The 27,188-nt window shown below is 47.3% G+C and overlaps 3 protein-coding genes across 5 annotated transcripts; 1 reads left to right on the plus strand and 2 right to left on the minus strand.

Annotated features, from left to right (window-relative positions):
• The first annotated feature begins 552 nt into the window (after nucleotides 1-552).
• LOC134023999 (uncharacterized) lies at nucleotides 553-2,020 on the plus strand. Of its 2 annotated transcripts, XM_062466369.1 has the most exons (5): nucleotides 553-683; nucleotides 1,051-1,164; nucleotides 1,276-1,391; nucleotides 1,585-1,718; nucleotides 1,754-2,020. In XM_062466369.1, the coding sequence occupies exons 2-4, from the start codon at nucleotides 1,095-1,097 to the stop codon at nucleotides 1,702-1,704; spliced, it is 306 nt and encodes a 101-aa protein (XP_062322353.1). In that variant the 5' UTR covers nucleotides 553-683; nucleotides 1,051-1,094; the 3' UTR covers nucleotides 1,705-1,718; nucleotides 1,754-2,020. The 2 variants fall into 2 exon arrangements, with proteins under 2 accessions (XP_062322353.1, XP_062322352.1); XM_062466368.1 differs by having other exon boundaries at nucleotides 1,585-2,020.
• A 4,914-nt stretch (nucleotides 2,021-6,934) lies between these two features.
• slc50a1 (solute carrier family 50 member 1) lies at nucleotides 6,935-10,022 on the minus strand. The gene is made up of 6 exons (XM_062466002.1): nucleotides 9,798-10,022; nucleotides 9,400-9,477; nucleotides 9,053-9,176; nucleotides 8,755-8,916; nucleotides 7,886-8,005; nucleotides 6,935-7,654 (listed from the first exon to the last, which is right to left on the minus strand). The coding sequence occupies exons 1-6, from the start codon at nucleotides 9,863-9,865 to the stop codon at nucleotides 7,547-7,549; spliced, it is 660 nt and encodes a 219-aa protein (XP_062321986.1). The 5' UTR covers nucleotides 9,866-10,022; the 3' UTR covers nucleotides 6,935-7,546.
• A 2,693-nt stretch (nucleotides 10,023-12,715) lies between these two features.
• efna1b (ephrin-A1b) lies at nucleotides 12,716-25,732 on the minus strand. 2 transcript variants are annotated; one of them, XM_062466003.1, is made up of 5 exons: nucleotides 25,435-25,732; nucleotides 13,986-14,281; nucleotides 13,507-13,572; nucleotides 13,267-13,392; nucleotides 12,716-13,012 (listed from the first exon to the last, which is right to left on the minus strand). In XM_062466003.1, the coding sequence occupies exons 1-5, from the start codon at nucleotides 25,530-25,532 to the stop codon at nucleotides 12,873-12,875; spliced, it is 726 nt and encodes a 241-aa protein (XP_062321987.1). In that variant the 5' UTR covers nucleotides 25,533-25,732; the 3' UTR covers nucleotides 12,716-12,872. The 2 variants fall into 2 exon arrangements, with proteins under 2 accessions (XP_062321987.1, XP_062321988.1); XM_062466004.1 differs by having other exon boundaries at nucleotides 13,267-13,389; nucleotides 25,435-25,731.
• Between the last annotated feature and the right edge of the window lie 1,456 nt (nucleotides 25,733-27,188).

A 27,188-nucleotide genomic window follows, 5' to 3' on the forward strand; every position in this document is an offset into this window, starting at 1 on the left:
TCTGATTGAATGTTTGCGTGTGTGCGTGTGTGTGTGTGTAAGAGGCCGGGTGGGCTACATCATGCTTCACAGAGCTCTGGTTGTGATTATCTGGTTGTGATTATCTGGTTGTGATTATCTGGTTGTGATTATCTGGTTGTGATTATCATGCTATCTGCTCTGTCAGTCCTGAATGATCTCTTCCCCTCCTTCAGCACTGGACCATCTCAACACCCTGTTTCAGACTGCCGCGCTGGCAGAATGGTTGTAATGCGTCATATGGGAATAAAAACAAACAAAAAAAAAACAGTTTTATTGAGGTTATAGGTTTAGTGGGGGGGGGGTGAATGTCTCACTGTAAGTCGCTCTGGATAAGAGCGTCCGCTAAAATGACTAAATGTATGTCTAGCTTCTTCATACAAATAGTACAGCTGATGATGGTATGTTTATAATCGGATTACACAGTAATATAATATATAAATATTATACAGGTTATAATAATAATGTTATTGGCCACTGTACACCTGTTTCCTCCCAACCTGTGAGGGGCGCTGTCCCTGCCTTGACTACATGTTCTGTGGTTGCCAGAGCAAAAGAGTATTCCAGGAAGTGGAGGTGGTTATATAGCACACTGGCCCTCTGCACCTTTTCACTTTGTTTAACTTCAGATCACAGAGCCTCACCTCTCTCCTCACCTGATACAGGTAAGAGAAACCAAGCCCTGCTTGTCCTGTACAAATACATTGTAGGCTTGTGTTACATCTGTTCCTTCTGTTGTTCATCGAACTGTTGAGCGCATTGTGTGGTCTTTTAATTGTCGTTTTACATACTGTGTATGTGTGTATGTTAGTGTGTGTTACTGTGTGTGTGTCTGTGTGTTACTTTGTGTGTCTGTGTGTGTGTAATTATGTAAATTCCGCTAAGTGGTTGAACAGGCCAAACAGGAGCAGCAGTGCATTGCTGTCGTCATCATTGTCGATGTTAAAACACCGAGCCCCAGCTTAGTGAAGTCAACAAAACACAGCTTTAATTATATTTCATTGTCATTTTAAATGTATCTACTTGTTTTAGGCCTGATTCAGTAAGAAACATCCCTTGCCAAAAAGTGTGTAAGGATGCATGTTCAGCACCTGGGAGCAGCATTGGCCCTCCTCTGCCTGCTTCCTGTGATTCAGACGGAGACCTGTAAGTGTCATGGAAAGGAACAGTTTGTGTCTTGTCTTTGTCAGAACATTTTGACCATCTAAACACTAAACACTGATCCCTCTTTCATTATCTCCCTCCCTCCCTCCTCAGCCAGTCTCCAGGACCCTCGGTTCAGAGCATTGTTCCTCAGCTACAGTTCAGATGGAACGTACCTCTACAGAGAGCAGCTTCAGGAGCTCCTGTCAAGCAAGTTCGATGAGATCCAGGTGTGTGTGTGTGTGTGTGTGTGTGTGTGTGTGTGTGTGTGTGTGTGTGTGTGTGTGTGTGTGTGAGAAATAAAAATGAAAGCTAAGGCGTAAATCAAGTGTATGCCAGTGTTCACCCAGGTAATATGACACTGGTTATTGGGGATTATATGAGGGCAAATGGGTGACATTTTTCCTCCTCTCCTCTCTGTAGGATCTGAATGATCAGCTGCTGGTGGAGTTGATGGTCTTTGCCGACTCTAATCAGGATGGTCGTCTGGACGTGGATGAGTTCATCACACTGGCCAAGTACATCACCAAGAACCGCCCCTAGTAGGGTCAACCTGGGTCAACCAGGGTCTAGTGAGCCTGTCAACATACAGGACCGGACATACTATACATTAAAAGAAATGCTCGTGGATATAATAGAGGTTTTCTTCTATCTTGTTTCAAATCTGTAACCATAAAACATTTAACAAAAAGGATCTACTTTGAAAATGTGTAATACTGCTACACACATGAAAGCTGTGTTTGTCGTGTGGATTTCTGTCCTCAGAAAACAGATTTTGTTGCCGGCTTCATGTGTTGTGTGGTGAGACATAAACCTGTAAATGTGCACACAATGCAGAATGTTCCATTTGCCTCTGAAAGCAAGTCTCCTGTTGTCTTTCCTCAGCACATCTGTACCTCACACGCAGACACACACACACACACACACACAGTAATATTTCTGGCACGTGTAATTCAGCCCTGGAGGGGGGCCATTCAGCGTGTTTAGACAGGACCACTGCTCCTCAGGGTGTGTGTGTCTGCGTGCGTGTGTCTGCATGTGTGTGTTTGTGTGTGTGTATGTGTAGGGTGATAGTGTACGTGTTTGTGACTCTGTCTCCTTGGTGCTTACCCTGACAGGAAAAACATTAGTGGTTATCTATAAACACATTTACAGCTGCTTTAAACCTACCACCTGTTAGTCTGTAGATGGCTGGCTATGTGGGTCAATGTTCTGTTACTGTACTCTGACGATGACAGATTTTATTTTTATTATGTGTTTACCTCAACTTTATTACCCTGACCATGTGTACCACCACAACCAATAACTGACTGACCACAATTGTACATTGTTATTTTTTAAATATGCAAATAACACGAAGACAATGCTAGCATTGTGTGAGTTGCAGGATTGGGTTCAGGGCCAGACTTTGACAGTTTAACGATTACCTGTCTGCACACTTCAGAGTCTGTGAGCACTGCAGTAAGAGGAGAAGTGTCTGTGAGCGCTGCAGGTGAGGAGGAGAAGTGTCTGAGCGCTGCAGGTGAGGAGGAGAAGTGTCTGTGAGCGCTGCAGTAAGAGGAGAAGTGTCTGTGAGCGCTCTAGTAAGAGGAGAAGTGTCTGTGAGCGCTGCAGTAAGAGGAGCTGGCTGTGGTCCTCCAGGAAGCTCAAGAGGTCCCCGCTCCTGCCCCTTGACCTTTCCTCTGTGTGTCTGGGCCACTGGTACGTTGACTGGCTGAGAGTGTATGCGTATGTTGGGTGTGTGGGTTTCACTGTGTGTGTGTGAGTGAGAGAGACACAGTCCTTCAGCTGTGTAACCCGAGGGACCTGGGAAGGAGAATGCTGATGAAAGTCAACAGAGCGCCGGGCAGGGGGATCTCTGGTCAAAACTGGGAATAGAAAGCCACATGCTGCTCTCTGCACATTGTTCCTCATAAATTCCTGAGGCAGCAACTGCACCTTCACACTCCTCCTGGTACACGTACATGGGCATGAGGACAGGACAGGAGATGGGCAGGTCAGCAGTGTGTGGGTGTGTGTGTGTGTGTGTAGCCACAGACGTGTCAAAGTGTGTGAGTCCACGAGCGCACACCCATGAAACGTGTGTGTGTGTGTGTCTAAGTTCAGACACTTGAGACACTAGCCTGAAAAAGTACACCTGAGATTACAAAGCAGATAAAAAACAGAAGGGGAGAGAGACAGACAGAGAGACAGACAGAGAGAGAGACAGAGAGAGAGACAGAGAGAGATGGAGAGAGAAAGACAGAGAGAGAGACAGAGACAGAGACGGAGAGAGAAAGACAGAGAGAGAGACACAGAGAGAGACATAGAGAGAGACAGAGACACAGAGAGAGAGAGACAGAGAGAGAGACACAGAGAGAGACACAGAGAGAGACACAGAGAGAGAAAGAGAAGGTGATTGGATGACAGGAAAATACTGAAAGAAAAGCACATTCTTCCCCCCCCTCTGTCCTTCTTCTTTCTGTTCAAAACAACAGCTGGGACAGGTGTGTTTTTACTGATGGAAGAAAGTGCACATGCTGACTCTCCCTTTACGTGTGTGTGTATGTGTGTGTGTGTGTATGTGTGTGTGTGTATGTGTGTGTGTGTGCTGAGTCTATAGTTTCACCACACACAGCCTGTGCTGTCCCTGTTCATTCCGTCCAAGTGACATTCCCAAAAAAGCACGAGTTTTACACAGTAAACGTGTTTGTGTGTGGGTGTGTTGGGAGGGTCTGTGTGTGTTGCGTGCATACGTGTTTTGAGAGGGTTGGTGTATATCATTAAAGAGACGTATGGACTGAATGTAGTTGGGTGTGCTTTGCCTTCGGCAAGGGCACAACCTTTGTTCTCTCACATATATATTATTATTGGGTGTGCTTTGCCTTCGGCAAGGGCACAACCTTTGTTATCTCACATATATATTTATTATTATTTATTATTGTTTATTTTCGCCCCCCTAAGGATCAGTCAATATTTGGACTACATACACAACGGCGGTGTCAAAAGGTTCGTCTTGGTAGCGATTGCGTTGCTTCTATTGGAATTTACGTTCCGTTGCATGGTTTGGGCTTAAGTTAAGTTTTTGTGGCGAAAAGTGAAGCTAACGGTGGCTAATTTGCTAGCCACAGTCACTGACGTTACTAACGTCACTACATCACTAACGTCACGAAAACACGCGTGACTACCAGAAAGAACATTCGTTTCGCATCTGTTAACTTGGGGGATAGCTAGGCTAACTATAGCTTTACTGCAAGGCTGCTGCAGAAACGCCACAAGCAAAGAGGCCAGGGTGATAACTATTTACTCATTTTACTTTGTGATGTGAAACACAATTGTGAAATGTAATGTACAATATTAGCTGATATTATTAAGGAAGTAGGCCCACATCTACTTTCGGAAACGGTAGTCTACTATTTCACTGAAGCATTAGCATGACATTAGCCTCTGTTGCCCGGGCAACACATACTACAGTGGTCTATGATGCATCTGTTTTCAATCGTTAAAATAATCATTCCTCACAAATACATTTTCGTTGCAGGATTTATTATGACATTACATTACAAGTAAACGATTTGTTGTTGAAATTATCATTACCTGTGGTTTCAAACCAGTGTTGCTCACTGCAACGCTGTACAGTAGCCTACGCGAGACACTACAAAAACATCTACACAGCTGTTTAGGAAGTCAAACGGCGACAGAACATGTTCGGCACTCCCCTTACTTAAATCAAAAGTCTTTCAATAGGTGAAACTATCTGACTACTAACCTGAACTTCATTGCCACGGCCTAAACTTTGTCAATCTGTTCATGATAATAATTAATTTCAGCCTAAACCGTACAACGGAACGTTAAATCGAATTCAACCAACGCAATCGCTACCAAGACAAACACAGCAGTACCAGTAGTCTAGTACTGTACTGTAGTAGTAGAATTTACCGGGGCAGCTTCTCCGCACAGGGCTATATCGCATTTTGCGTTGTTACTGACAATGATCGCTACCAGTGAGCTTTTTATGAATGAGCGATTTTCCACTAAATAAATGTCAAGCTTATTTACGTTTTTGGGGGCATATTTTCAGTTAGCAGATGGTACTGTTTGAATCGCGATTCCATCTTCTACTGCCGGTAACGTCGTAGAATAATCTTCAAAGGGGTTAATGAATGAATGCAATATGAGTAGCTAGGCTAAATGCCTGAAAATATCACGAGAAGGGAAAACTTAAAAAGACGTTTAAATCATAGAGATTAGGTCAATTTTCACACCGGTCTGCCAAATGTATTCGTTTTGATTCAGCTATGAGGCTGCCTCTTGCAGGGGAAATGAGAAGATATCATATTTCATTCTACACTTCACTCGTATTTTGAGTTGTAGGCTAAATGAGCAGCAAAAAAAAGATGCTTATAAATCTATGTCATCTTTATAAATAATAAGTAGGCCCTATGCATTTTTATATAAAATATACAGAAATACCAGTTGTATCATATATATCATGTCATTAAAAAACGGACCCCTGTGCAACTGACGCAAGCAAGGACACCCTACAATTTCCCCAGAAATTGTACCCTCTCTAGTTTGTCTTGTTGTATAGACAGTCTCTTAAACAGGATGCAGAGGGATCCTGTTTGTGAGCTGACTCCCATTGTTTAACTGATTACAACTCACACACACACACACACACACACTCCTCCTTGCTGTCCACACACCACCAAGGACACACAGCCACAATACGATACACATCCACCAAGGAGCCTGCTTTGATCCCTCTCACACACACACACACACACAGGCTTGTCTTGTGGGTGTGCATCAACACTGTCTGCATGTGCTTGTCTAGTCTATCTGACTCCACTCATTAGGTCCTCCATTGTCCTCCCATGCTTAACTCACACACTCACACACACTCACGCACGCACACACACACACACACACACACACACACACACTCACTCTCCTAACAGCTCAGACCTCCCCCTCCTTATTCCTGCTCTCCTATGTTGGGCTCCTCTTCCACCAGATCTCTATCTGCTGGCGACACACCCGGCTAAGTCCTCCCTCTTTCCTCCTCTGCTGAACACCGGCTAACCTCTCTCCTCTGCTGAACACCGGCTAACCTCTCTCCTCTGCTGAACACCGGCTAACCTCTCTCCTCTGCTGAACACCGGCTAACCTCTCTCCTCTGCTGAACACCGGCTAACCTCTCTCCTCTGCTGAACACCGGCTAACCTCTCTCCTCTGCTGAACACCGGCTAACCTCTCTCCTCTGCTGAACACCGGCGTCTCTCTCCAGGTACGATCCACTTGTGCCTGTGTGGAGGGAACAGGAACCATTCTGTTATATCTGTCGTGGATCTGTAGTGGATCTGTGGTGGATCTGTAGTGGAGAGGCTGAGAGCAGAGCTGCACTAGCCTCTCCTGTCCTCTGTCTGGTTCAAACAGGGCAGACATGCCCCCTCCCCCTCCCTCTCGTGGTGTTTCTACCTTCTCTACCAGTCTTCTAACCCTCTCTCTCATTCCCTTCTTTCCCACTCAGTATCAACACACTTCTCACTCATCTCATTTGATCTATTTCCTCTCAACGGCTGTGTTGTTGTCTGTGTGATCACTGTAGGGGGGACCAGCTCTTTGAGCACAGGAAGAGGCTGGCGTTCACACACACACACGCACGCTGAGAACACCCCACATGGCCTTTCCCACCGCTACCCCCTGATACACACATAAACAAGCCCCCGCTCACTGCTGTGGTATCCCAGACTTGATCGTTTTACTGGGTAGATAAGGAGAAACACACAACTTTAAAAGACGTATAAAACATTTATTTTGAGTACCAGTCACCAGCCAAGCACACACCATCATTTCCCCTGCGTAGAGATAATATCCTTTTGTGCATACATATTCTCTTTTACACAACTTTTTATAAAAATAGCAATCACAATACAGTATATTTACTTTGGGCACGAAAATAAACAGAGAAAAATATAATAATCCACAGCCATGTCCTGTTGGGTTATATAGGACTAGAATAATGTATAGAGAAGGAAGTCTACCCTCTGTTACAACATGGTAGGCCCTGGTCCTCCCAGGCTGGGAGGCTAAGGCGTCTGGCCCACAACGCCAGACAAGCAGCTCGTCCAGACAAGCAGCTCGTCCAGACAAGCAGCTCGTCCAGACAAGCAGCTCGTCCAGACAAGCAGCTCGTCCCCCCCTAGTCTGTGGTATAGGACAGGTCATGGGTACACCTACAGTCTCGTTCTATGGCGGAAGACTCAAACATGTCATTCATTCTTGACTAATTCAATCAATCGTCACGTGAGGGATGTAATGTCGGAGGACTCAAGGCACTTGGTAAACGCCGGGCTGCCCTCCTGATCCCTCACTACCATTGGTGGACGAATGTCCGGCCCCCTCAGATCTGGATCAGGTTATAGGACGGTGAGTCCTGATTGGCAGACGCAAACCTCCAGAACAGGTAGAATCTGATGAGACTGGTGGCGATGCCAGGCGTGTTCGGCACCTGAAAAAGACACACACACACACACGCACACACACACACACACACACATGAATGTTGTGTCTGGTTGGTGTCTTGCAGTAGTGCAGAGGTGTAGCTGCAGAGGTGTAGCTGCAGAGGTGTGGCTGCAGAGGTGTGGCTGCAGAGGTGTGGCTGCAGAGGTGTAGCTGCAGAGGTGTGGCTGCAGAGGTGTAGCTGCAGAGGTGTAGCTGCAGAGGTGTAGCTGCAACCTACCATGATGTAGTAGTCCTGAAGCTGGAGGCCGTACAGCGTCCATGAGGTGGAGGTAAAGAACGTTGCCACGGTGAGGGGGAACGACAGACAACTCACATTCCCACTGCGCACGATCTCCACCTGACACACACAGGGAGAGACACAGAGAGGGGGAGACAGAGAGACAGAGACAGAGAGGAGAGAACACAAAAATGTAGAGGTATAAAACAAAGAGGCATCTCAAACAACACATACCCCTGGGAAGTAATGGTGTGTGTGTGACTATCCATGTGTGAGTGTGTGTGTGTGTTTACACAGTTCAACACAACTATATGGAAGGAAATGCAAGTACAGGCAGACGACCACTCAGTCCAGAAGAGAAGGATGAAAACAGGAAAGGGATGCAGGGGGAGAAAGGCAGGAAACTGGAGGCTGTACGAAGAGGACAACACAGACAGAGGGGTGAAGGAGGGGAACAGGAACAGGAAGCAGACGAGGACAACAGGAAGCAGGAGACAGAACGTATTCCTACGTGAAGGAGAATCCATGTTAAAGAAGGTCAGCCGTTTCAGTTTTCCTCAGGGCATGTTTAATGGCATGTGCTGTGTTCACTCCATGTTTTTCACGGGTAGGTGCAGTGTGCTGTCGAGGGGTGTGTTAAGGCGTTTTACTAGATAGGTGAGGGGGTTTATGTACTGTACAGAACAGGCGAGGGTGACTGGCATTTCAGAGGTAGTGAGGGCTGTTTAGAGGTAGTGAGGGCTGTCTAGAGGTAGTGAGGGCTGTCTAGAGGTAGTGAGGGCTGTCTAGAGGTAGTGAGGGCTGTCTAGAGGTAGTGAGGGCTGTCTATGTTTTGCTAGGGCTGTCTATGCGTTGCTAGGGCTGTTTACCAGGTCGGTGAGGGGGGACAGGTACATGCTGACGGTAAACACGCTGCAGGTGAGGCCCAGCTGAGCCAGCTGACTGTCTCCCGGAGGCAGCAACATGCTGAAGTACAGCCAGCCTCCACACAGCACTGCTGCTGCAGCCAGGGTGTGTCTGGTCACCCGCCTCTGCAACACACACACAGTCATTACACACACACACACACACAGCCATTACACCCACACACAGAAACCCATATAGTTACATTGTTAAGCAAACATGTTCCATGTTCATGGGGCCTCTGGCAGCAGAGGCAGGGCTCACCCTCTCTTTGGTGTAGTGGCAGAAGAACACAATGTAGAGGATCTGTAGGGAAGCCCCGATGGTGTTGACTAGTACCAGGGTCCCATCCCTCTTAAGCATCCCATAATACAACCATCCGAGGTTGCTATGGAAGCATGACAAAACAGGAAGTTGTTACTTGGAAAGTTAGCAGTGAGATTTACATGCACACACGGAGATGGGAAGTAACGTACAGTACAAATACTTTGTTACTGTACTTAAGTCAATTTTTACTATTTAGTGAGCTTCAGAGAACTTTATACTTTCACTCCTTAAATTTGACGGGTGTACTTATGCCATCTGTGCGCACACACACACACTGATCGTACTTGAGGCAGGTGGTGAGAAAGGGCAGGAACTGGACGCTGTCAGCACTTTGACATGCTCTCATCTTTTTCAGGTCGGTTCTGAAAAATAAACACACAACATTTGTTCTGTGGCCTAGTACGAGTCCCTGCTCTCTGTGTGTCTCTCTTGACATACGGACAAATACACATCGAGACACACTCGAACACACACACAGGAATAAGGAATTGGGCAGGTTCTGTGCAGTATCTATAGTTTGCAAACTGACAAGTTATCGTTAGTTAGAGATTACAAGTGGCGACAATGCACACTGGCCTGTCATGGCTAACCACACAAGCAGATAACTACAGGCACGGTTGCATGCAGTTTCACATGCAGTTGAATGACTTTCAGATACATTCTGAAGAGCTGGCAAACTTACAATCCTGTCGAGAACATCCCGATCGTAAATACGATACACGCACATGATAAAAAATCCAAAAAATCCATAGAACGGAAAACCAAATCCTTGATATGCGTGCTTCTAAATGGTCGTTCTGTACTAGAAGCAACTGCTAAATTATTGTTGAAGTCTTAGTGGTTATCAATTCAATTGCTATTCTGCTACGGTGACGTTCTATCTGCACTTCCGTGTTTGTAATCAGTATTCTGAAAGGGGAGGAGCAACTCTTGACCAATGACAGGATGGTTGCTATGACAATTGATGACCTAACTCTATTTCTCGCGCTTACAGGCTACTGTACCTCGTTGTAAAAGGGATGGATGGTTGAGAGAGATCAAATCATTGTCCATTGACTGTATGGCATATAAACTAATTAGTTACAGTATGTCATTATCTATGGAGGACTAAAAGTGCCACAATTAATTAAATACACCATTAAATAAATAAATACACCGACATTAAATACATAAATGTGTTCTTAAATGTGTCAAGAATTAATTAAAATACCAATTCATTTAATGTAAAATACATATATAATTATTTCACTATTTAAGTATTTCATGCTACATTTCAGGGCATGGAGGATCTTCATGAACTTTCTAGGGAGTTGGTGAGAGACATTTTAGACTTAGCTGACGATGTGGAAGCAGGACCTGCTGACCTAGAGCATGTAGCGAGTAAAGCAGAGGAACTTCTTGAAGTTTGGAGTTATTTCCGCACTTTATTGTACATCATATCCGAAATTAATCCCACAGTCTCCATTTCCACGTACTGTGTTCCTCTGTTAAGCAGAAGGAGATCTCAGCCCCCTGAGCTGTGGCCTGTGTTCCTCTTCCTCACAGAACTCACTTCTCATCTCTTGGCAGGGATGGAATGAAGGAGTGGAATGAATTCCATCATCATCTCCAGCCGAACATACATGGTCTGTAGGAGTCCATGCCTGGTTGCAGTAAGAGTACATTTTTGTTTACGTGTCAAAATAACCAAGTTAATATGATCTTTGATAAAGGCATTTATTACAAGTTTGACTCCCTTTTGTATTTCAGTTGCCGTGAAATTGACAGTGGCATTTACTTGTGTCCTGTCCTGTAGCTGTTTGGTGTGCAGGTTAGCATGGCTATCGTGGTTCCTCTTCTGTCCTGCTCACCCTGGTGCACACACAGAACCAGGCTGCTTCAGAGAGCAGCGAGGCTGAGGGGGAGGACAGAGAAAAGAGAGAGAGGCAGAAGAAAGAACAAGTGAAGGAGAGAGTGTGAGGTTGAGAGAGCGGGTTAGAGTGACAGCCTCACACCCGAGTGTCAGTTTGTTTTCAGGGTCTTCTCAGGCTTCCCTCCCCCCTCTCTCTCCCCTCTCTCTCTCTTTCTCCCCCATGTTTGGCCAACAGGCTGTGAAGTCCAAGCCAGGGCAAACCGCCCAGCCCAGGATGAAAGAGAGAAGTGAGGGAATGAGTAAAGGGAGGAGGGGGAAGACCTGAGAGTGTCAGTTGGAGAGAGGGCGAGATTTCCTCGGAGGGCAGATGGATAAGTTTGCAGAGGGACAGTGTCAACTACCAAATCTTCTCTTGAAAACAGGATTGTTGCAGCAGCATTTTTCAATGCTAGCTGCTTATGGAGCCTAAGAAAACATTTGATTTACAACCTTCGTCTTCACCACGTGTCTGTCAATGTGAGACTTCAAAAGATAAAACCGTGTGTATTTTCAACAAATCATTTTATTTCACAAGGGTTTTCACATTTTAAACAAATGCAATTATTTTTATATACTTTTCTCTCTGTACACATTTTTACATACAAACATATACAACAAAAAACACAAAATGAGAACAAGAAACCAAAACAAGAATAAATTGTGTGTAGACTGTGTGTAGACTGTGTGTGTGTTCAGGAGAGTTCCTTCAGTTATGTTCTTGTATGACAAACATAGGCTATGTGTATGAATGTGTGTGTTTGTGTGTGAATGAGATTTGTACTGAGCAATTCTTGTAAACATGACCATAAATACCAGTGTACCGTGCTACTATATTGATATTGGGATATGAGAGAGGGTGTATGGGCACAATAGTTTAGAAGCACCACTCCAAAACTGGACAAGTCTAAACAGTCCCCATGTCTGCCTCTCCTCCTGCTTATCTGTCTCTAAGTTAAACCTCTTTGCTGTTAAACTCCTCTACTGAACGTGGTGTTTGTACACAAGCAAAAACGACAAAAAACAATTACAATTAGCTTGTTGAAAACTGCTACGTCATCTAAAGTGATGTCAGGTGATGTTTCTCCTTACTTGATATAGAACGGAGAGGATACGTGTGTGCTGTTGAAGCTTCTGTAGCCAGAGTTAGTGTGTCTGCGTGGGGGAGGTTCTACAGTCAAGACTGAACAAAGTGTTTCCTTATATCAGAGTCCTAATCTACAACAACAACAACCTGTCTTCATAACTCAGTGATAACAAATACATTTTCTACATAAATACATATAACACCAAACGCCTGTCCACGTAGAGGAGAACTAACAAGGAGACAATCAGTGCCTCTAATAAAAACAAAACACCCTTGTCCTAAAGGTTTATGGAATACGTGAGTTGAGTTCAGGATGAAAAGAATACTTTTGTCAGTTCTGTAAATTCTGGTTACATAAATGATCACTCTTCCAGTTATACTAGTTGCACTTCCTGATTTGTGTCAAAGAGGATGGAGAAGAAAAGAAATGGAGAAAACGCCATCATAGTTAATTTAGAAAAGAACCTTCTGCGACAGAGCAGAAAAACTATCATCCCAAAAAATACTCTTGAAGTTCCTCGTCTTGGAAACGGTCTACGTTCCGCCCGCCCGCCTGCGCGCACACACACACACACACACACACACACACACACACACACACACACAATGGCAGCTCTGTCCATGCTCATATAAAAAATCTTTATTAAAAAAAAGTATTCTCTTTAATACACCAATGACCAGCACTGGGAGGATAGTTTCTGGGGGGCAGGGGCAGGGTGGGCCCAACACTGGGAGGATAGTCTCTGGGGGGCAGGGGCAGGGTGGAGTGTCCTGGCTCAGACTCAGTGCAGGCTCAGGAGCAGGCTCAGGAGCAGGGCTAGTAACACAGGGATCATGGTGAAGGAGAGGGAGACGGAGACAAGCTGGACTCCTGCGCTGCCCACGCTCCTCTGGACGTTAGGCTCCATGGCGGCAGGGTCATCTGGAGAGAGGGAGGGAGAGAGAGAGAGAGAGAGAGGGAGGGTTCAAATGTGCTGCCTTTTTATCGCTCCCAAATACAAACAGAGCCAGTGGAACATGCGTCACTCTCCATTCCAGAAGATTAAGTCAGGGGAATGTGTCTGGTGCTGTTGGAATGTTCCCTCCAGAAATAAAGACTGTTGAAATGATAGTTGTAAGGTTTCTGTAAACACGACCTGTGTGTCACGTGGAGGTGAGCTGGACAGAGACACACACCTGCTGGTAACCTGTTGGATGGGTTGTGAACTCCTCCAGTGACGCCAACCTTTCCTTTCCCTCCATCCATCGCTTTCTCCATCTCCTCCACCTTCCCTCTGTCTGCCTGGGTCTTTACAGAGCCTGCTGGGAAGAAGGGAAGACAACATCAGCGCCGTCACCAGTTCGAGCTAAGCAGAGCCACCCGACCCCTGACCTCTGACCCCAGCCCATGTCACCACAGAGAAGAGGACAGCTTACCGTGATGTCCCACTACATCCACCTTCAGTCTCAGACACTCCTGCCCATGGTGGTGCAGCGGCTTAGCTGGAGGGAGAGAGGGAGAGAGAGGGAGAGAGAGATTGAATACACCCATCGAACTTCACAACATTGTGATTCTGTCTGTTCACCTGCTTCTGAGGGTGTGTCATTAGTGGTATACTATGTACCAGAAGTAGCAACAGTCGTGATGTAATTATACACATGATGCTGTGTAGACATTAGTCATAACTCAGAGGTACTTTGTTTATGACGTTCTATGTCACTGATGTAACTCGTTCCAACATGTTTTGGAACCAACTGGTTGAACCTGGAATTGTTTCAGCCAGTTCAATGGCCAGTGTATGGGCCAGCGTATGGGCCAGCGTATGGGCCAGCGTATGGGCCAGCGTATGGGCCAGCGTATGGGCCAGCGTATGGGCCAGCGTGGGTCAGCCTGGGGGAGCAGCGTTCATGCTTACAGATGTAGTAGTAGGTCTCGCCCTGCCGGAACTCCTTGCCCAGGGTGAAGGGCGTGAAGCGCTGGAACTTCTCGGAGAACCTCTCGGGTGCGTGAGCGGCGAAGGGGCGGGAACACTCCCAGCGCAGCTGATCGAAGGAGTGAGGCTTGCACACCTCATAGTCCTCACGCTCCACCATGTACAGGACGTAGCGCTCGGCCTCCTGGGAAGGAAGCTCACCGCGGGTGTAGTGAGGGCAGATGATGTCCAGGTAGTCGTTGATACGCACGTCCACTGTGTAGTCGTCCCACAGGAAGCTACAGAGAGAGAGAGAGATAGAGAGAGATAGATAGAGAGAGGGGGGGCGGGGAGAGAGAGACTTGGTTAGCTAAAGGCTGTACAGGTTTGCCAAAAGCTGCCAACCCAGATTTGAAGGGACAGCAGGAGCAGCCTGAGCTTGCTGTCATGTTCACACTTGGTGGCACACCTGGCCGCCATGGCGACGCAGGCTGAAACACACGGATTCACATGCATAACAACCGCAAACACACACACGTGAGCGGGCGCACGAGCCACACTCCAAAACACGTCAGAGCTGCCAGTGACTCAGCGGTAACAGCGAGCGCGTGCGAGCGCTCTGAAGGACGGCTCATGCTAACCTGTCGGTACACAGGCAGAATTAGAAGCTAACCAGGCAAGGCGGACCAGTTGACTCTGTTTTGATAGGACAAAACAACAAACCCTATAACACACCTGCACGCAAGCCCTTCATCAGTCTCTGTTCCACCCTCTTCTTTCAGTCTGGCCCATCCCTACATCTCTCTCTCTCTCGTTCTTTCCATCAGATCACTTGTTGTTGTGAGGATTCAGCCTGGCTGGTTACTTGCTTTCATACTAAATAGAGTCTCACTTCTATTCTTCTCACGGCCTAGTAGACTGTTAAGTCATTCTGCCCTAAACAAACCCTTTCTCTCTTTCCATCCATCTGGCTCACTGCATGTATGGCTGTTCTCGCTCGCCCCCCTCTCTTCCTTCTGTCTGTCCCTTCATCACCTGTTGGTTTGTCGTGGGTGTGACTGTTTTCCCTCATTAGTGTCTTTTCACCCTGTCTCTCCCTTCTCTCTCCCTTGAGAGAGAGAAGGGAGAGACAGGGGGGGAGGGAGACAGCAGGGGAGAGAGACAGTCAGACTGCAGTGTCTCTTCATCTAGACACCTCTCTTTGCTTTGTATGGCTCTGGTTAAGCCTTCTCTCTCTCTGTGTCTCTCTCTCTCTCTCTCTGTGTCTCTCTCTGTGTCTCTCTCTCTGTCTCTCTCTCTCTCTCTCTCTCTCTCTCACTCTCTCACTGTGCTTGCCTCTTGATTGCTAATCAGGCAAACAAAGTGTGTTCTAAAAAGAGGATATTTCTGTATTTTGTAATCAAACATAATTGACATTCAGGTTTAAGCTGTTAGGTCCAATGGTGTGTGTGTGTGTGTCTGTCAGGCGGTGTGTGTGTGTGTCTGGCAGGCTACTCCTGCTGTGGCTCAGCCCACATGTCTGTTCAGCTCAGGCGCAGACATTAACATATCACACTGATTACATTGGCATGGTTAATGAGCTCTTATCTATTAACTCTGTCCCTGGACAGAGAGAGTAAGTGTGTATATGTGTGTGTGTGTTTGCATGTGTGTTTGCATGTGTGTGTGTGTTTGTTTGTGTGTGTGTGTGTTTGCATGTGTGTGTGTGTGTGTGTGTTTGCATGTGTGTGTGTGTGTGTTTGTGTGTGTGTGTGTTTGTGTGTGTGTGTGCCCCAGCATCAAAGCGTGGGGTCAGGAGGTGTCAGTGATGGGCTCTGCTGTGTAGATGAGGCTCCAGTAAGGGCCTCTTGTTAGGCCTCAGACTCACTGTCTCCATGACGGGCTCGCAACACAGGCCCCTCCTCGCTGTGTGTGTGTGTGAGTGTGTGTGTGTGTGTCAGCTGGTGCTATCCGGCCTGTCTCAGCATGCATTGTTATCGCAGCCCGGCTCAGTGTTTGTTAGCCCCCGTCTCACTCCAACTAGAATCAATGCCCTTTCAAACAAGGTGTGTATCCTCAGCTAAGCCTGCAGACTTGTGTTTGGGTGTTGTAAGAGTGGGCGCGGGCGAGTTTGGATCTGACAGTTATTGAGGAAAACACTGATCTGTAGAGAGCTTAATTCGAACAAACAACCTGCAATCTTGGCTTGTTTCTTCTTTTTCTTTTCTGGTTTCTTTCCTTTGACTCTTAATAACAGGGCTGCACAAGGAAGCTCAAGTGCTTCTGTCTGAAGAGAGACTGGTTTTCTTCTAAATGAATTCACTTCATTCCCACTCTCTCCTTGTCAGCGGCTAACCGCTTCACCCATTAAAGCCTGCGCCTGTCGTAAAGCCCACAAAACGGATTCTCTTGTTGCTAATCCCAAACACAAGCCACCATCAAGACTTTTAGAAACCCGTTTAGTCTCTCTCCCTCCTGCTCCCTCCTCCTCTGTGTGATTAAAAGCTGTTAGGGGTCTGGGGCCAGTGTGTTCCCTAAAGGAGGAGGAGAGGGGGGGTGATTACCCCCCTCGTATTTGCCTGAGGCCGACACACCCCTCCTCCCACACACACCCCTCCTCCCACACACACCCCTCCTCCCACACACACCCCTCCTCCCACACACACACACTTCTCCTAGCTGTGATTTTAAGACAAATCTTTGACTTGTAAATTATTTTGAGGGATTATTTGGTAATTTGACGGGATCCATGAGTGCGCTTGATACAGCTCTGTGACACCACAGCTTACTGCCTGATTGATGCCAGTTGAATGAGGGCCAGAGCCTCAGAACTGGAACACAAGCACTCTCTCTTTCTCCTCACTCGCTTTCCATATTCTTCTTGCTCTGTCTTTTCCTCCCCCGTTCTCTTTCATCAGAGTTCTCTGGTGTTGAACAGTCTCGTCTTTCTCTCTCTTCCTCGGTTGTCCTTCCCTCTGACTGACAGTTCTCGGGAGAGTGAAACTCACATTAATGTGATAGCTACATGTCTGTGAATGACCGTGGTGTTTGTGTGAGTGTGTGTGTGTGTGTGTGTAAATGTGAGAGAGTCGCGGCAAAGAGAAAAACAACACACACCTCCCACATCCCTTCACACCCCTGCTACTCAGTTCCAGTGTGTGTGTGTGCGTGTGTGTGTGTGTGTGTGTGTGTGTGTGTGTGTGTGTGTGTGTGTGAGAGAGAGAGGTTCTCTGAAGACCTGAATTCAGGGCGTCCCACGCCTACGGCACGAAGAGCACATCTGTTTATCAGAGCTGACTGGAGCCTCTGTGTGTGTGTGTGTAACTGAGCTCTATGGACAGTAAACAGGCAGGGCTGAAGGCGATTTCATCTTTCTTCCTTTCCAACACTTTCTGCCTCTCATCTGTCCTCTCCTGGTCTCTCTTGAACCCCCAACCCCAGGTCCAACCCCAGGTCCAACCCCAGGTCCAACCCCAGGTCTAACCCCAGGTCTAACCCCAGGTCCAACCCCAGGTCCAACCCCAGGTCCAACCCCAGGTCCAACCCCAGGTCCAACCGCAGGTCTAACCCCAGGTCCAACCCCAGGTCCAACCCCAGGTCTAACCCCAGGTCCAACCCCAGGTCTAACCCCAGGTCCAACCCCAGGTCCAACCCCAGGTCTAACCCCAGGTCTAACCCCAGGTCCAACCCCAGGTCTAACCCCAGGTCCAACCCCAGGTCCAACCGCAGGTCTAACCCCAGGTCTAACCCCAGGTCCAACCCCAGGTCCAACCCCAGGTCCAACCCCAGGTCCAATCCCAGGTCCAATCCCAGGTCTAACCCCAGGTCCAACCCCAGGTCCAACCCCAGGTCCAACCCCAGGTCCAATCCCAGGTCCAATCCCAGGTCTAACCCCAGGTCCAACCCCAGGTCCAACCCCAGGTCCAATCCCAGGTCCAATCCCAGGTCTAACCCCAGGTCCAACCCCAGGTCCAACCCCAGGTCCAACCCCAGGTCTAACCCCAGGTCCAACACACACACACACTCTCACACACACACACTCACACACACACTCTTACACACACACTCTCACACACAGCGTTTGTGTTGTTCCACACAGTGTTTGTGTTGTTCCCTTGACAGGTCTAACCCCAGGTCTAACCCCAGGTCCAACCCCAGGTCCAACCCCAGGTCCAACCCCAGGTCCAACCCCAGGTCTAACCCCAGGTCTAACCCCAGGTCCAACCCCAGGTCCAACCCCAGGTCTAACCCCAGGTCCAACCCCAGGTCCAACCCCAGGTCTAACCCCAGGTCCAACCCCAGGTCCAACCCCAGGTCCAACCGCAGGTCTAACCCCAGGTCTAACCCCAGGTCCAACCCCAGGTCCAACCGCAGGTCTAACCCCAGGTTTAACCCCAGGTCCAACCCCAGGTCCAACCCCAGGTCCAACCCCAGGTCCAATCCCAGGTCCAACCCCAGGTCTAACCCCAGGTCCAACCCCAGGTCTAACCCCAGGTCCAACCCCAGGTCCAACCCCAGGTCTAACCCCAGGTCCAACCGCAGGTCTAACCCCAGGTCTAACCCCAGGTCTAACCCCAGGTCCAACCCCAGGTCTAACCCCAGGTCCAACCCCAGGTCCAACCCCAGGTCTAACCCCAGGTCCAACCCCAGGTCCAACCGCAGGTCTAACCCCAGGTCTAACCCCAGGTCCAACCCCAGGTCCAACCCCAGGTCTAACCCCAGGTCCAACCCCAGGTCCAACCCCAGGTCTAACCCCAGGTCTAACCCCAGGTCTAACCCCAGGTCCAACCCCAGGTCCAACCCCAGGTCCAACCCCAGGTCTAACCCCAGGTCCAACCCCAGGTCTAACCCCAGGTCCAACCCCAGGTCCAACCCCAGGTCCAACCCCAGGTCTAACCCCAGGTCCAACACACACACACACTCTCACACACACACACTCACACACACACTCTTACACACACACTCTCACACACAGCGTTTGTGTTGTTCCACACAGTGTTTGTGTTGTTCCCTTGACACCTGCTGTCTCATGGTGGGGAGCAGGTCAGTAGGGACCAGGGATCACTCTCACACAGCTCTACTCACTTCCTAACCAGACTAGAAGAGATGGACCACCAGGGGCTGGCTATGACAGCCTCTCTGGTGTCCGACCTCCCACCAGCCTGGGGTGGGTACAGGCCGGGGACAACACCAGCCTCCTCCAGGCAGTGGTCTGTCTAGGTGTTTTAACTTCTTTGTTGCAAAGTTGTTGCTGGATTATAGCTGTCAACACCACTTTCTACCAGCGTTGAATATTCTAGTGGTGTGTGGAAGAGGGAGAGGGGCCAAGAGGGAGAAAGTAGGAGGAGAGAAGGAGATTTTTATGAGGACAGCTTTTGAAAAAAGGTTGAGAGCTTTTAAAAAAACATTGACACCACCGAAGCTCTCATTCAGGCCCAGATCTCAGCCCTCCTTTCATCCATCACTGTCCTGCCTCTACTCCCTCTGTCTGTCTCTCCTTTATCCTCCCTCCCTCCACCCATCCCCCTCTCCCTCCGCCACCCCACTCTCCCTCCGCCCACCCCCCTCCTCCATTCTGCCCTCTCTCTTAAAGCTGACATAATATACCGGAGCTCTTTATCCTGGCTAATTTCTTAACACAAACCCCTTTCTCTTGCTTACTCTCTTTCACCCTCTACCCATCCCCCCCTCTCTGGTTGCCCTCTTTGTTATGCTCTCCCTTCTCCCTCCCTTCATCTCTCTCCTCCCCTCTCCCTCCCTCCCTCCCTCCATCTCTCTCCCTCCATCTCTCTCCCTTACACAAGACCTCGGATGAATAGCAAAGACAATGCTGTTTTTGCAAAGGGTTGGTTTGATATGCATCCCACTGGGGGACAGTGTGTGTGTGTGTGTGTGCGTGTGTGTGTGTGTGTGTGTGTGTGTGTGTGTGTGAGTGTGTGAGTGTGATATACCAGCACAAGGGTCATGTGCCCCATGTCAGTGTGTGGCAGTGTGTCAGCACAGTGCCTGAGACCATCCTACAGTAGGCGATCTGGAATGAGTGGACAGCGTGTCATTCTGTCCCTTTAACTCTGTTAAGGAGTGGATAAGGAGGCAAGAGGAAGAACTGGGGGTGGATCGAGTCGGGGGGGGGGGTGAATTAAGAGATGGGTGCAAAATCTGTGTGTTTTTTCTGTGAGGAGGGCTGTTATGTCAGCAAAACAGTCCAATGATGGGGGTAACCTTACATTAAGCTGCTTTCACTGATTGTTCCAATGTAGGTTATGTCTCCTTCTGGACGATCACATAGAAAATGACTCGACATGTTCAGAAATAGAGCTACCAGCATTAAACTTGCAGATTTACTATCTATTTTATAGCACACACACACACACACTATCCTATGAAGAGCGTAAACCCTGTTACGTACGTCTGTTTATATAAGTATAAAGACAACAGCAGGATTTCTGCATCCATGGGTCAGACGGGGCGATTAATAGTTGCCAGTAATCTGAGTTTGTGTGTGTGTGTGTGTGTGTAGTGTAGTGTTCTATCTCTTGTTATTCTGGGATTAGAGGGGCAGAGAGACAGACTGAGAAATCGTTGGGCAGTGATGATGTAAGGTGTGGTAGAAAGAGAGACAGAGAGAGAGAGAGAGAGAGAGAGAGAGAGAGAGAGAGAGAGAGAGAGAGAGAGAGAGAGAGAGAGAGAGAGAGAGAGAGAGAGAGAGAGAGAGAGAGAGAGAGAGAGAGAGAGAGAGAGAGAGAGAGAGAGAAAAAGAGAGAGAGAGTTATAAAAAGAGGCTTCAGACAGTAACCACCATTGTGCCCAACACCAACCTCTAGGCCATACAAGCTATGACAAGCCTCAGTCTCAGAGTCTCAGAGAGAGAGAAGAAGAAAGACAGAGAGAGAGAGAGAGAGAGAGAGAGAGAGAGGGAGAGAGAGAGAGAGAGAGAGAGAGAGAGAGAGAGGAGTGAGATAGAGACAGAGAGAGAGAGTGAGAGTGAGAGTGAGAGACATAGAGTGATAAAGAACCAATTCTGCTAGAAGAGAACCAGCTGGTCAGAGGAAGCGAGGGAGTAGAGATGGGGAGAGGAACAGGCAGGTACAGACAGACGGATGGAGGAGTCACACACACACACACACACACTCACACACACTCACACACACTCACACACACACACACTCACACACACTCACACACACTCACACACACACACAGCTGACAGAGTTGAGCATAGTAACAGGGGGACTGTGGAATGTTGGCTGAAGCTAATATTAACACACACCAGACACTCTTCCTTGGCCCCCAAGCATGTGTGCGTGTGTATATGTGCGTGTGTGTATGTGCGTGTGTGTATGTGGGCATGTTTGACTCACTGATTTATTGGAAATGAACGCCACACCTTTTTACTGGACGTGAGCTCTGAGGACACTGTGGGATCTATACAAACTCCTCGTGACCATGTTGAATCCGTGTATCATTCGTTCTTTCATTTTTCAATTGATAAACCAAAAACCAAAAATAATTTGTTTTTCCGTTATTCAATTGAGAAACCAAAAACGAGAAACGAAAAACGATTGTTTTTCTTGTTATTCAATTGAGAAACCAAAATCGAGAAACGAAAAACGATTGTTTTTCTTGTTATTCAATTGAGAAACCAAAATCCAAAAACCAAATCCAAAAACGGGGCACTGACCGAAAATGATTTAGAAATGTTGTTTTGGGTGACCCGGAACTTGTGACCCAAATGACTTCTTCGTGTATTCCACTAATGTCTCTTAATCTATATAGCCTACTCAAACAATCATGGAGAGTTTTATATTGTAGAGGAACAAAACGTGCGGCCGTGGTGTCGACACCACTGTTACTCAAAGTGGCTCTTAGCGCAGCGCTGGGTTTGCAAAATAGATAGGCTAACCTGGAAGGTCCTGCCGATTTTTTCGGTTGTCATCGGGATTGTAAATTAACTTTTTTGATCACCAGCCAATGTGGCTATGGTAACAATCAGAATTTCCACTAACCACATTTTCGGTGAAAATAAGAGAAATTATGAGTGCCACTGAATGCATTTGATCATTTTATTAACATTGTTGGCATGAAAAACACAAGTACAATACATACAACAAAATATACACTGAAAGTGCAAACATTCCATTTCAAGTTTGGGATCTATCTACATTCTTCCTTGTGTTTTCTGGTGGACGCTCGTTTCCATGGTTTCTCGCTCTGGTTACACTGCAAACTGCGCGCAGCCAACGGGCGTATGAGTAACAACTTCCGGGTCACCAAAAACACAATTTCTAAATCATTTTCGGTCAGTGCCCCGTTTTTGGATTTGGTTTTTGGATTTTGGTTTCTCAATTGAATAACAAGAAAAACAATCGTTTTTCGTTTCTCGTTTTTCGTTTCTCAATTGAATAACGGAAAAACGAATAATTTGGGGGTTTTGGTTTTTGGTTTATCAATTGAAAAATGAAAGAACGAATGATACACTGATTTTTTTGTTTTTTGTTTTATCAATTGAAAAATGTAAGAACGAATGATAGACGGATTATGTTGCCACAGAGTACAAATGATGACTGAATTTGGCTAAAAGAAACACACTTATTCTCTCTCTCTCACTTACTACACACACACATGTAGCACTCACACACGCACACACACACACACACACTCACACACACACTCACACACACACTCACACACACACACAAGTAGAGACATGTCGAGCACCAAAAACAGGTCTGTAAAAGGCCAAGAAAAACATGTCTCTCCACCTGTCATGTACTGTAACTGATGCATGGCTGGCACAGTACTACCCCTAACACACACACACACACACAATGCTGGGTGTCAAATCCCCACAGGGCTGCAGAGTAAAGAGGATTAAGCCATAATCATTAAATCAGCCAGGCTGAACGTCAGACAAGCACCAACAGACCAGTGATGTTCAACAACAAACAACAATCTAACTGTTAGTCCTGAGGCGCAGGCCCCGCTCCACTCTCTGAGGGTCACCATGGAGACCGTCCGTGTCAGATAAACCCCACGAGGCAGGGAAGCCATTAGCATCACAGCCCACTGGGCCAACCTGCCAATTCACTGGTCAGCTGCCTGATTGGCTGATTCACTGGTCAGCTGCCTGATTGGTCATTAGGGAGCAGAGCCGCAGCTGATTGGTCATTAGGGAGCAGAGCCGCAGCTGATTGGTCATTATGTAGCAGAGACGCAGGTGGCCTTGTGACGCTGTATGAAGTGGGATGACAGCTACAGGACATCTGACTGAATAACTCAAGAGAGAGAGAGGGAGATAGAGAGGGTTAGAGAGAGAGAGAGAGAGAGAGAGAGAGAGAGAGAGAGAAAGAGAGAAAGAGAGAAAGAGAGAAAGAGGGAGAGAGAGGGTGGGGAAGACAGTGAGGGTTAGAGAAAGAGAGAGTGAGAGTTGAAAAAGAAAAGTAAATAAAGAGAAAAATGGGTATCAAGGGATCAAGCAGGAAGGGGGAGAGATTATACATTAAAAAGTGGTAAAAATAGTGAAGCTGGTGAGATTATAGCTCTTCCAGTGTGTCAGTGAGCATTCTCCAGAACTCCTAATTATGAATTTATGAGGTTTACAGCTAAGGACTTCTTGGTAAAGTCATCAGTGTGTCTGACCAAGAGACTAAGTGAGAGGGTGTAGGCTTAAATGGGTAGGGGTAGGGAATGGGTAGTGTGTGTGTGTGTGTGTGTGTGTGTGTGTGTGTGTGTGTGTGTGTGTGTGTGTGTGTGTGTGTGTGTGCGTGTGTGTGCGTGTGTGTGTGTGTCTCTGTCTGTACATGTTCGTGGACCTACACAACAAACCATTTCTCTGTCTGGTTATGTTAGTGTGTCTATCTGTGGCCTGCCATGGAAGGGATTAGTGTTGCATTATGATGTTTCTTGTTGTGGTTATACAACCCAAATCTGATTGGGGATGTAGGCTACTGCATGGCCAGCTTAGTGGTGGGCGGAGCCACAGAACAAGAATCTGATTTGGAGCCAGATAACCATCTCTCAATCTATTTGTTTAAGTGTGTTGTCAATTTTCAGATTTTGAAATGTTTGTTATTCATACTAGACCAAAAATCATAAGCTCCAATTTGTATTTTAAGTCTCCTTTTGAATTTCACTTTCAGTTCACCTTTCCCCCGCAGTCGTCTCTATAACTGCGGAAGACGTGTTCTTTAACTCAGACCGTCTCGAGCAAAACCTCAGACTTGCGCGGCCTGGGACAGGTACACACGCGCACCAAACCGTCAGAGTTGAGTCACCGACTCACAAACATGACGAAGTAAGACTTGACCTTAGACAAAACTTTCCAACACAGCGTCACGTAGACAATTATTACAACAGGTCTGTCTTTCCTGTTGTGGAAATCTTATTAGTCTGTCTTCGTTGGAAAAGGTCAATTACTGGGGCCCAGATGGGTAACTTAATCAAGTCAAGTAGTGAAGGGACTTAATGGTTTTCGACGCATCTCATCGACATACAGGCCACTCCCGGCTTATAGGATGACCCTCACAATTCCTTGCTGCTGTATAAAAGAATACGGTTCCATTTCCTTTAGTTCCGCGCTAAAAGCTCAATAAATCCCGCAGAGCCTGCGCGCGCCTGTCAAGCCCCCATCGATCCAGCGGGTCGGGTTACATTACGGCTCTGACCTCAAAACAAGTGATCAGCATTGTACATCACACACACAGTCACACACAGCCACACACACACTGGCTGAGTGAGTTAGGCTATTTATTACTATGAGTGTGTGTCTGACTATTGCGGTTAAATATAGGGTTGATTCTGTCTGTCTATCAGACTGTCTCGGTATTCGCTCCCTAGCTTACACTTCGTCTCTTTTTACATCCGCGTGCCCAGTACCGTAATTACAATCCTGTTACCCGGGTTAAGGCTGACATCGGATACCTAATTGAAAACGTATCAGGGATAGGAGATGATCAGACAAATTAGACAATTAAAGTAAAAGGTTGGCCACAAGCTGTAGTCTAAACAAAAGCCTCTTCAACATCGCATGCAACTGCAGAAACGGTAGCCCAAAGTTGCGCAAAACTCGTGGAGGAACAGATTGACGAAGTTAAGCAGAAACAATAAACAAATGTCTCACAGGTTAGTTCCGCCAAGCCTAACCTCTGACAGAAACAACCAAATCTCCCTCTAACACTAACTCACTGGGTATCCTGCAGAGAGTGAATCTGCTCGTTACTTACAGTAATAGAACAATCACTCACACACTATTTAGGGTCTATACGCGCTCACACACACACACACACACACACACACACACACACACACACACACACACACACACACACACACACACACACACACACACACACACACACACACACACACACACACACACACACACACACACACACACACACACACACACACACACACACACACACACACACACACACACACACACACACACGTATACAACCGAATAGAAACTTACTTTGGGTTAGTACTGTTCCAGAAGACGCTGTGTCGTTCTGTAGCAGCGAGTCCAGCTCCCAAGCTGACAGCCAGACTCACGAGCCACACCAAATCCATTACTGCTTCAGAACAAGATAGCACGAGAGCCGAGAAACCACTCAAGAAGTAAGCTAATGACAGTGAAGAAGTACGTGCAAGGCGCGCACAATGTTAAACAAATATTAAGAGATGTTGACGAACAAAACTTGATTTTTTTGAAAGATAAGAGAGTAGGTTGTCTGATAGTGACGGTTACTGCTCTGTATGATCTTGTTGAGAGCAAGCCGTCTGGTTTGTGTATCTGGACCTCCGCCTTTACTCGGAGCTGTAACCAATAGCAGAAGGCAATCATGAATATGCATGAGACTTATTCGGGAATGGCCACGCCCCGTTTCCTGGATAAAGCAAGTGACGCCAAAAGCAACGAGATGTGAAACGATGTTTATCAGTTATAACCCTAGACACAAAAGCCTGGTTATTTAAAACGTAATTTACTAAGGGAATTTAGTGTCAGCCTCAAACAGTGATTGTGATTCTTTAGGGGAGTTAGCGTAACAAGATCATAGACATTGTTCTCTGTAGGCTAAGTTAGGTTTGGTCACTAAGATCAATATCCAATTAAACCGTTAAGACCTTTCCACCGTGGCTTATCTAACAAGCTCACCCCAGCCTTTTCTACAGGCACAACAGTTCCTAAAGAGTCAGACCTCCATGTGCCCAGGGACTCCTCTGCTGAGTCGACCCAGCCAGGGTGTGCCTCCCAGGGGCTGGACTGAGCCCTGGCTGGGCCCGCTCCAGCTGAGCTCAGCTGCTCCAGGGAGACAGGGAGGAGGACAACAGCTCTCTCTCTTCCTGTCTCTGTCTCTGCGTTTGGATGTGTGAGTGTGTGAGTGTGAGTGTGTGTGTGTGTGTGTGTGTGTGTGTGTGTATGCGTGTGTTTGCAAGGAGCCAAGCTGAGAGAGTGTCTGACTGCATCCTTGGGCTGGGCTCACACACATGTTCTGACACTCTGACAGTAGATCTGACACACACACACACACACGTCCCTAGGCTGTGGGGGTGAGTCAAGGCTAGGGGTTATTTTCCATCTAAGTCTTACCTAACTGGAGGAAGGGATGATGAGACTGACCAAAAAGAGGGAGACAGAGAGAGAGAATGAGAGAGAGTGGGAGAGAGAGAGACAGAGAGAGAGAGAGAATGAGAGAGAGAGATTGAGACAGAGAGAGACAGAGAGAGACAGACAGACAGAGAGAGACAGAGAGAGACAGACAGAGAGAGAGAGACAGAGAGAGAGAGAGTGAGACAGAGAGAGAGAGACAGAGAGAGACAGAGAGAGAGACAGAGAGAGAATGAAAGAGAGTGAGTGAGTGAGAGAGAGAGAGAGAATGAGAGCGAGAGAGAGAGAGAGATAGAGAGAGTGAGAGAGAGAGAGAGAGAGAGAGAGAGAGAGAGAGAGAGAGAGAGAGAGAGAGAGAGAGAGAGAGAGATTTAAAACATGTAAATACGTTTGCTTGCAGGTTGTTCATGTCCTGTGTCAGGACACCGGACACCAAACATGACTTACAGCACGCACACACACGCACACACACACACTCACACACGTCCCACTAACGGACTTCCGTTGGCATATTGTTAAGGGATCTCCCCAACACATCCCACATAAAACACACACACACACACTCACACACGTCCCACTAACGGACTTCCGTTGGCATATTGTTAAAGGATCTCCCA

Source organism: Osmerus eperlanus, chromosome 7 (assembly GCF_963692335.1).
Source record: "Osmerus eperlanus chromosome 7, fOsmEpe2.1, whole genome shotgun sequence".
In the NCBI taxonomy this organism is placed as follows: Eukaryota; Metazoa; Chordata; class Actinopteri; order Osmeriformes; family Osmeridae; genus Osmerus; species Osmerus eperlanus.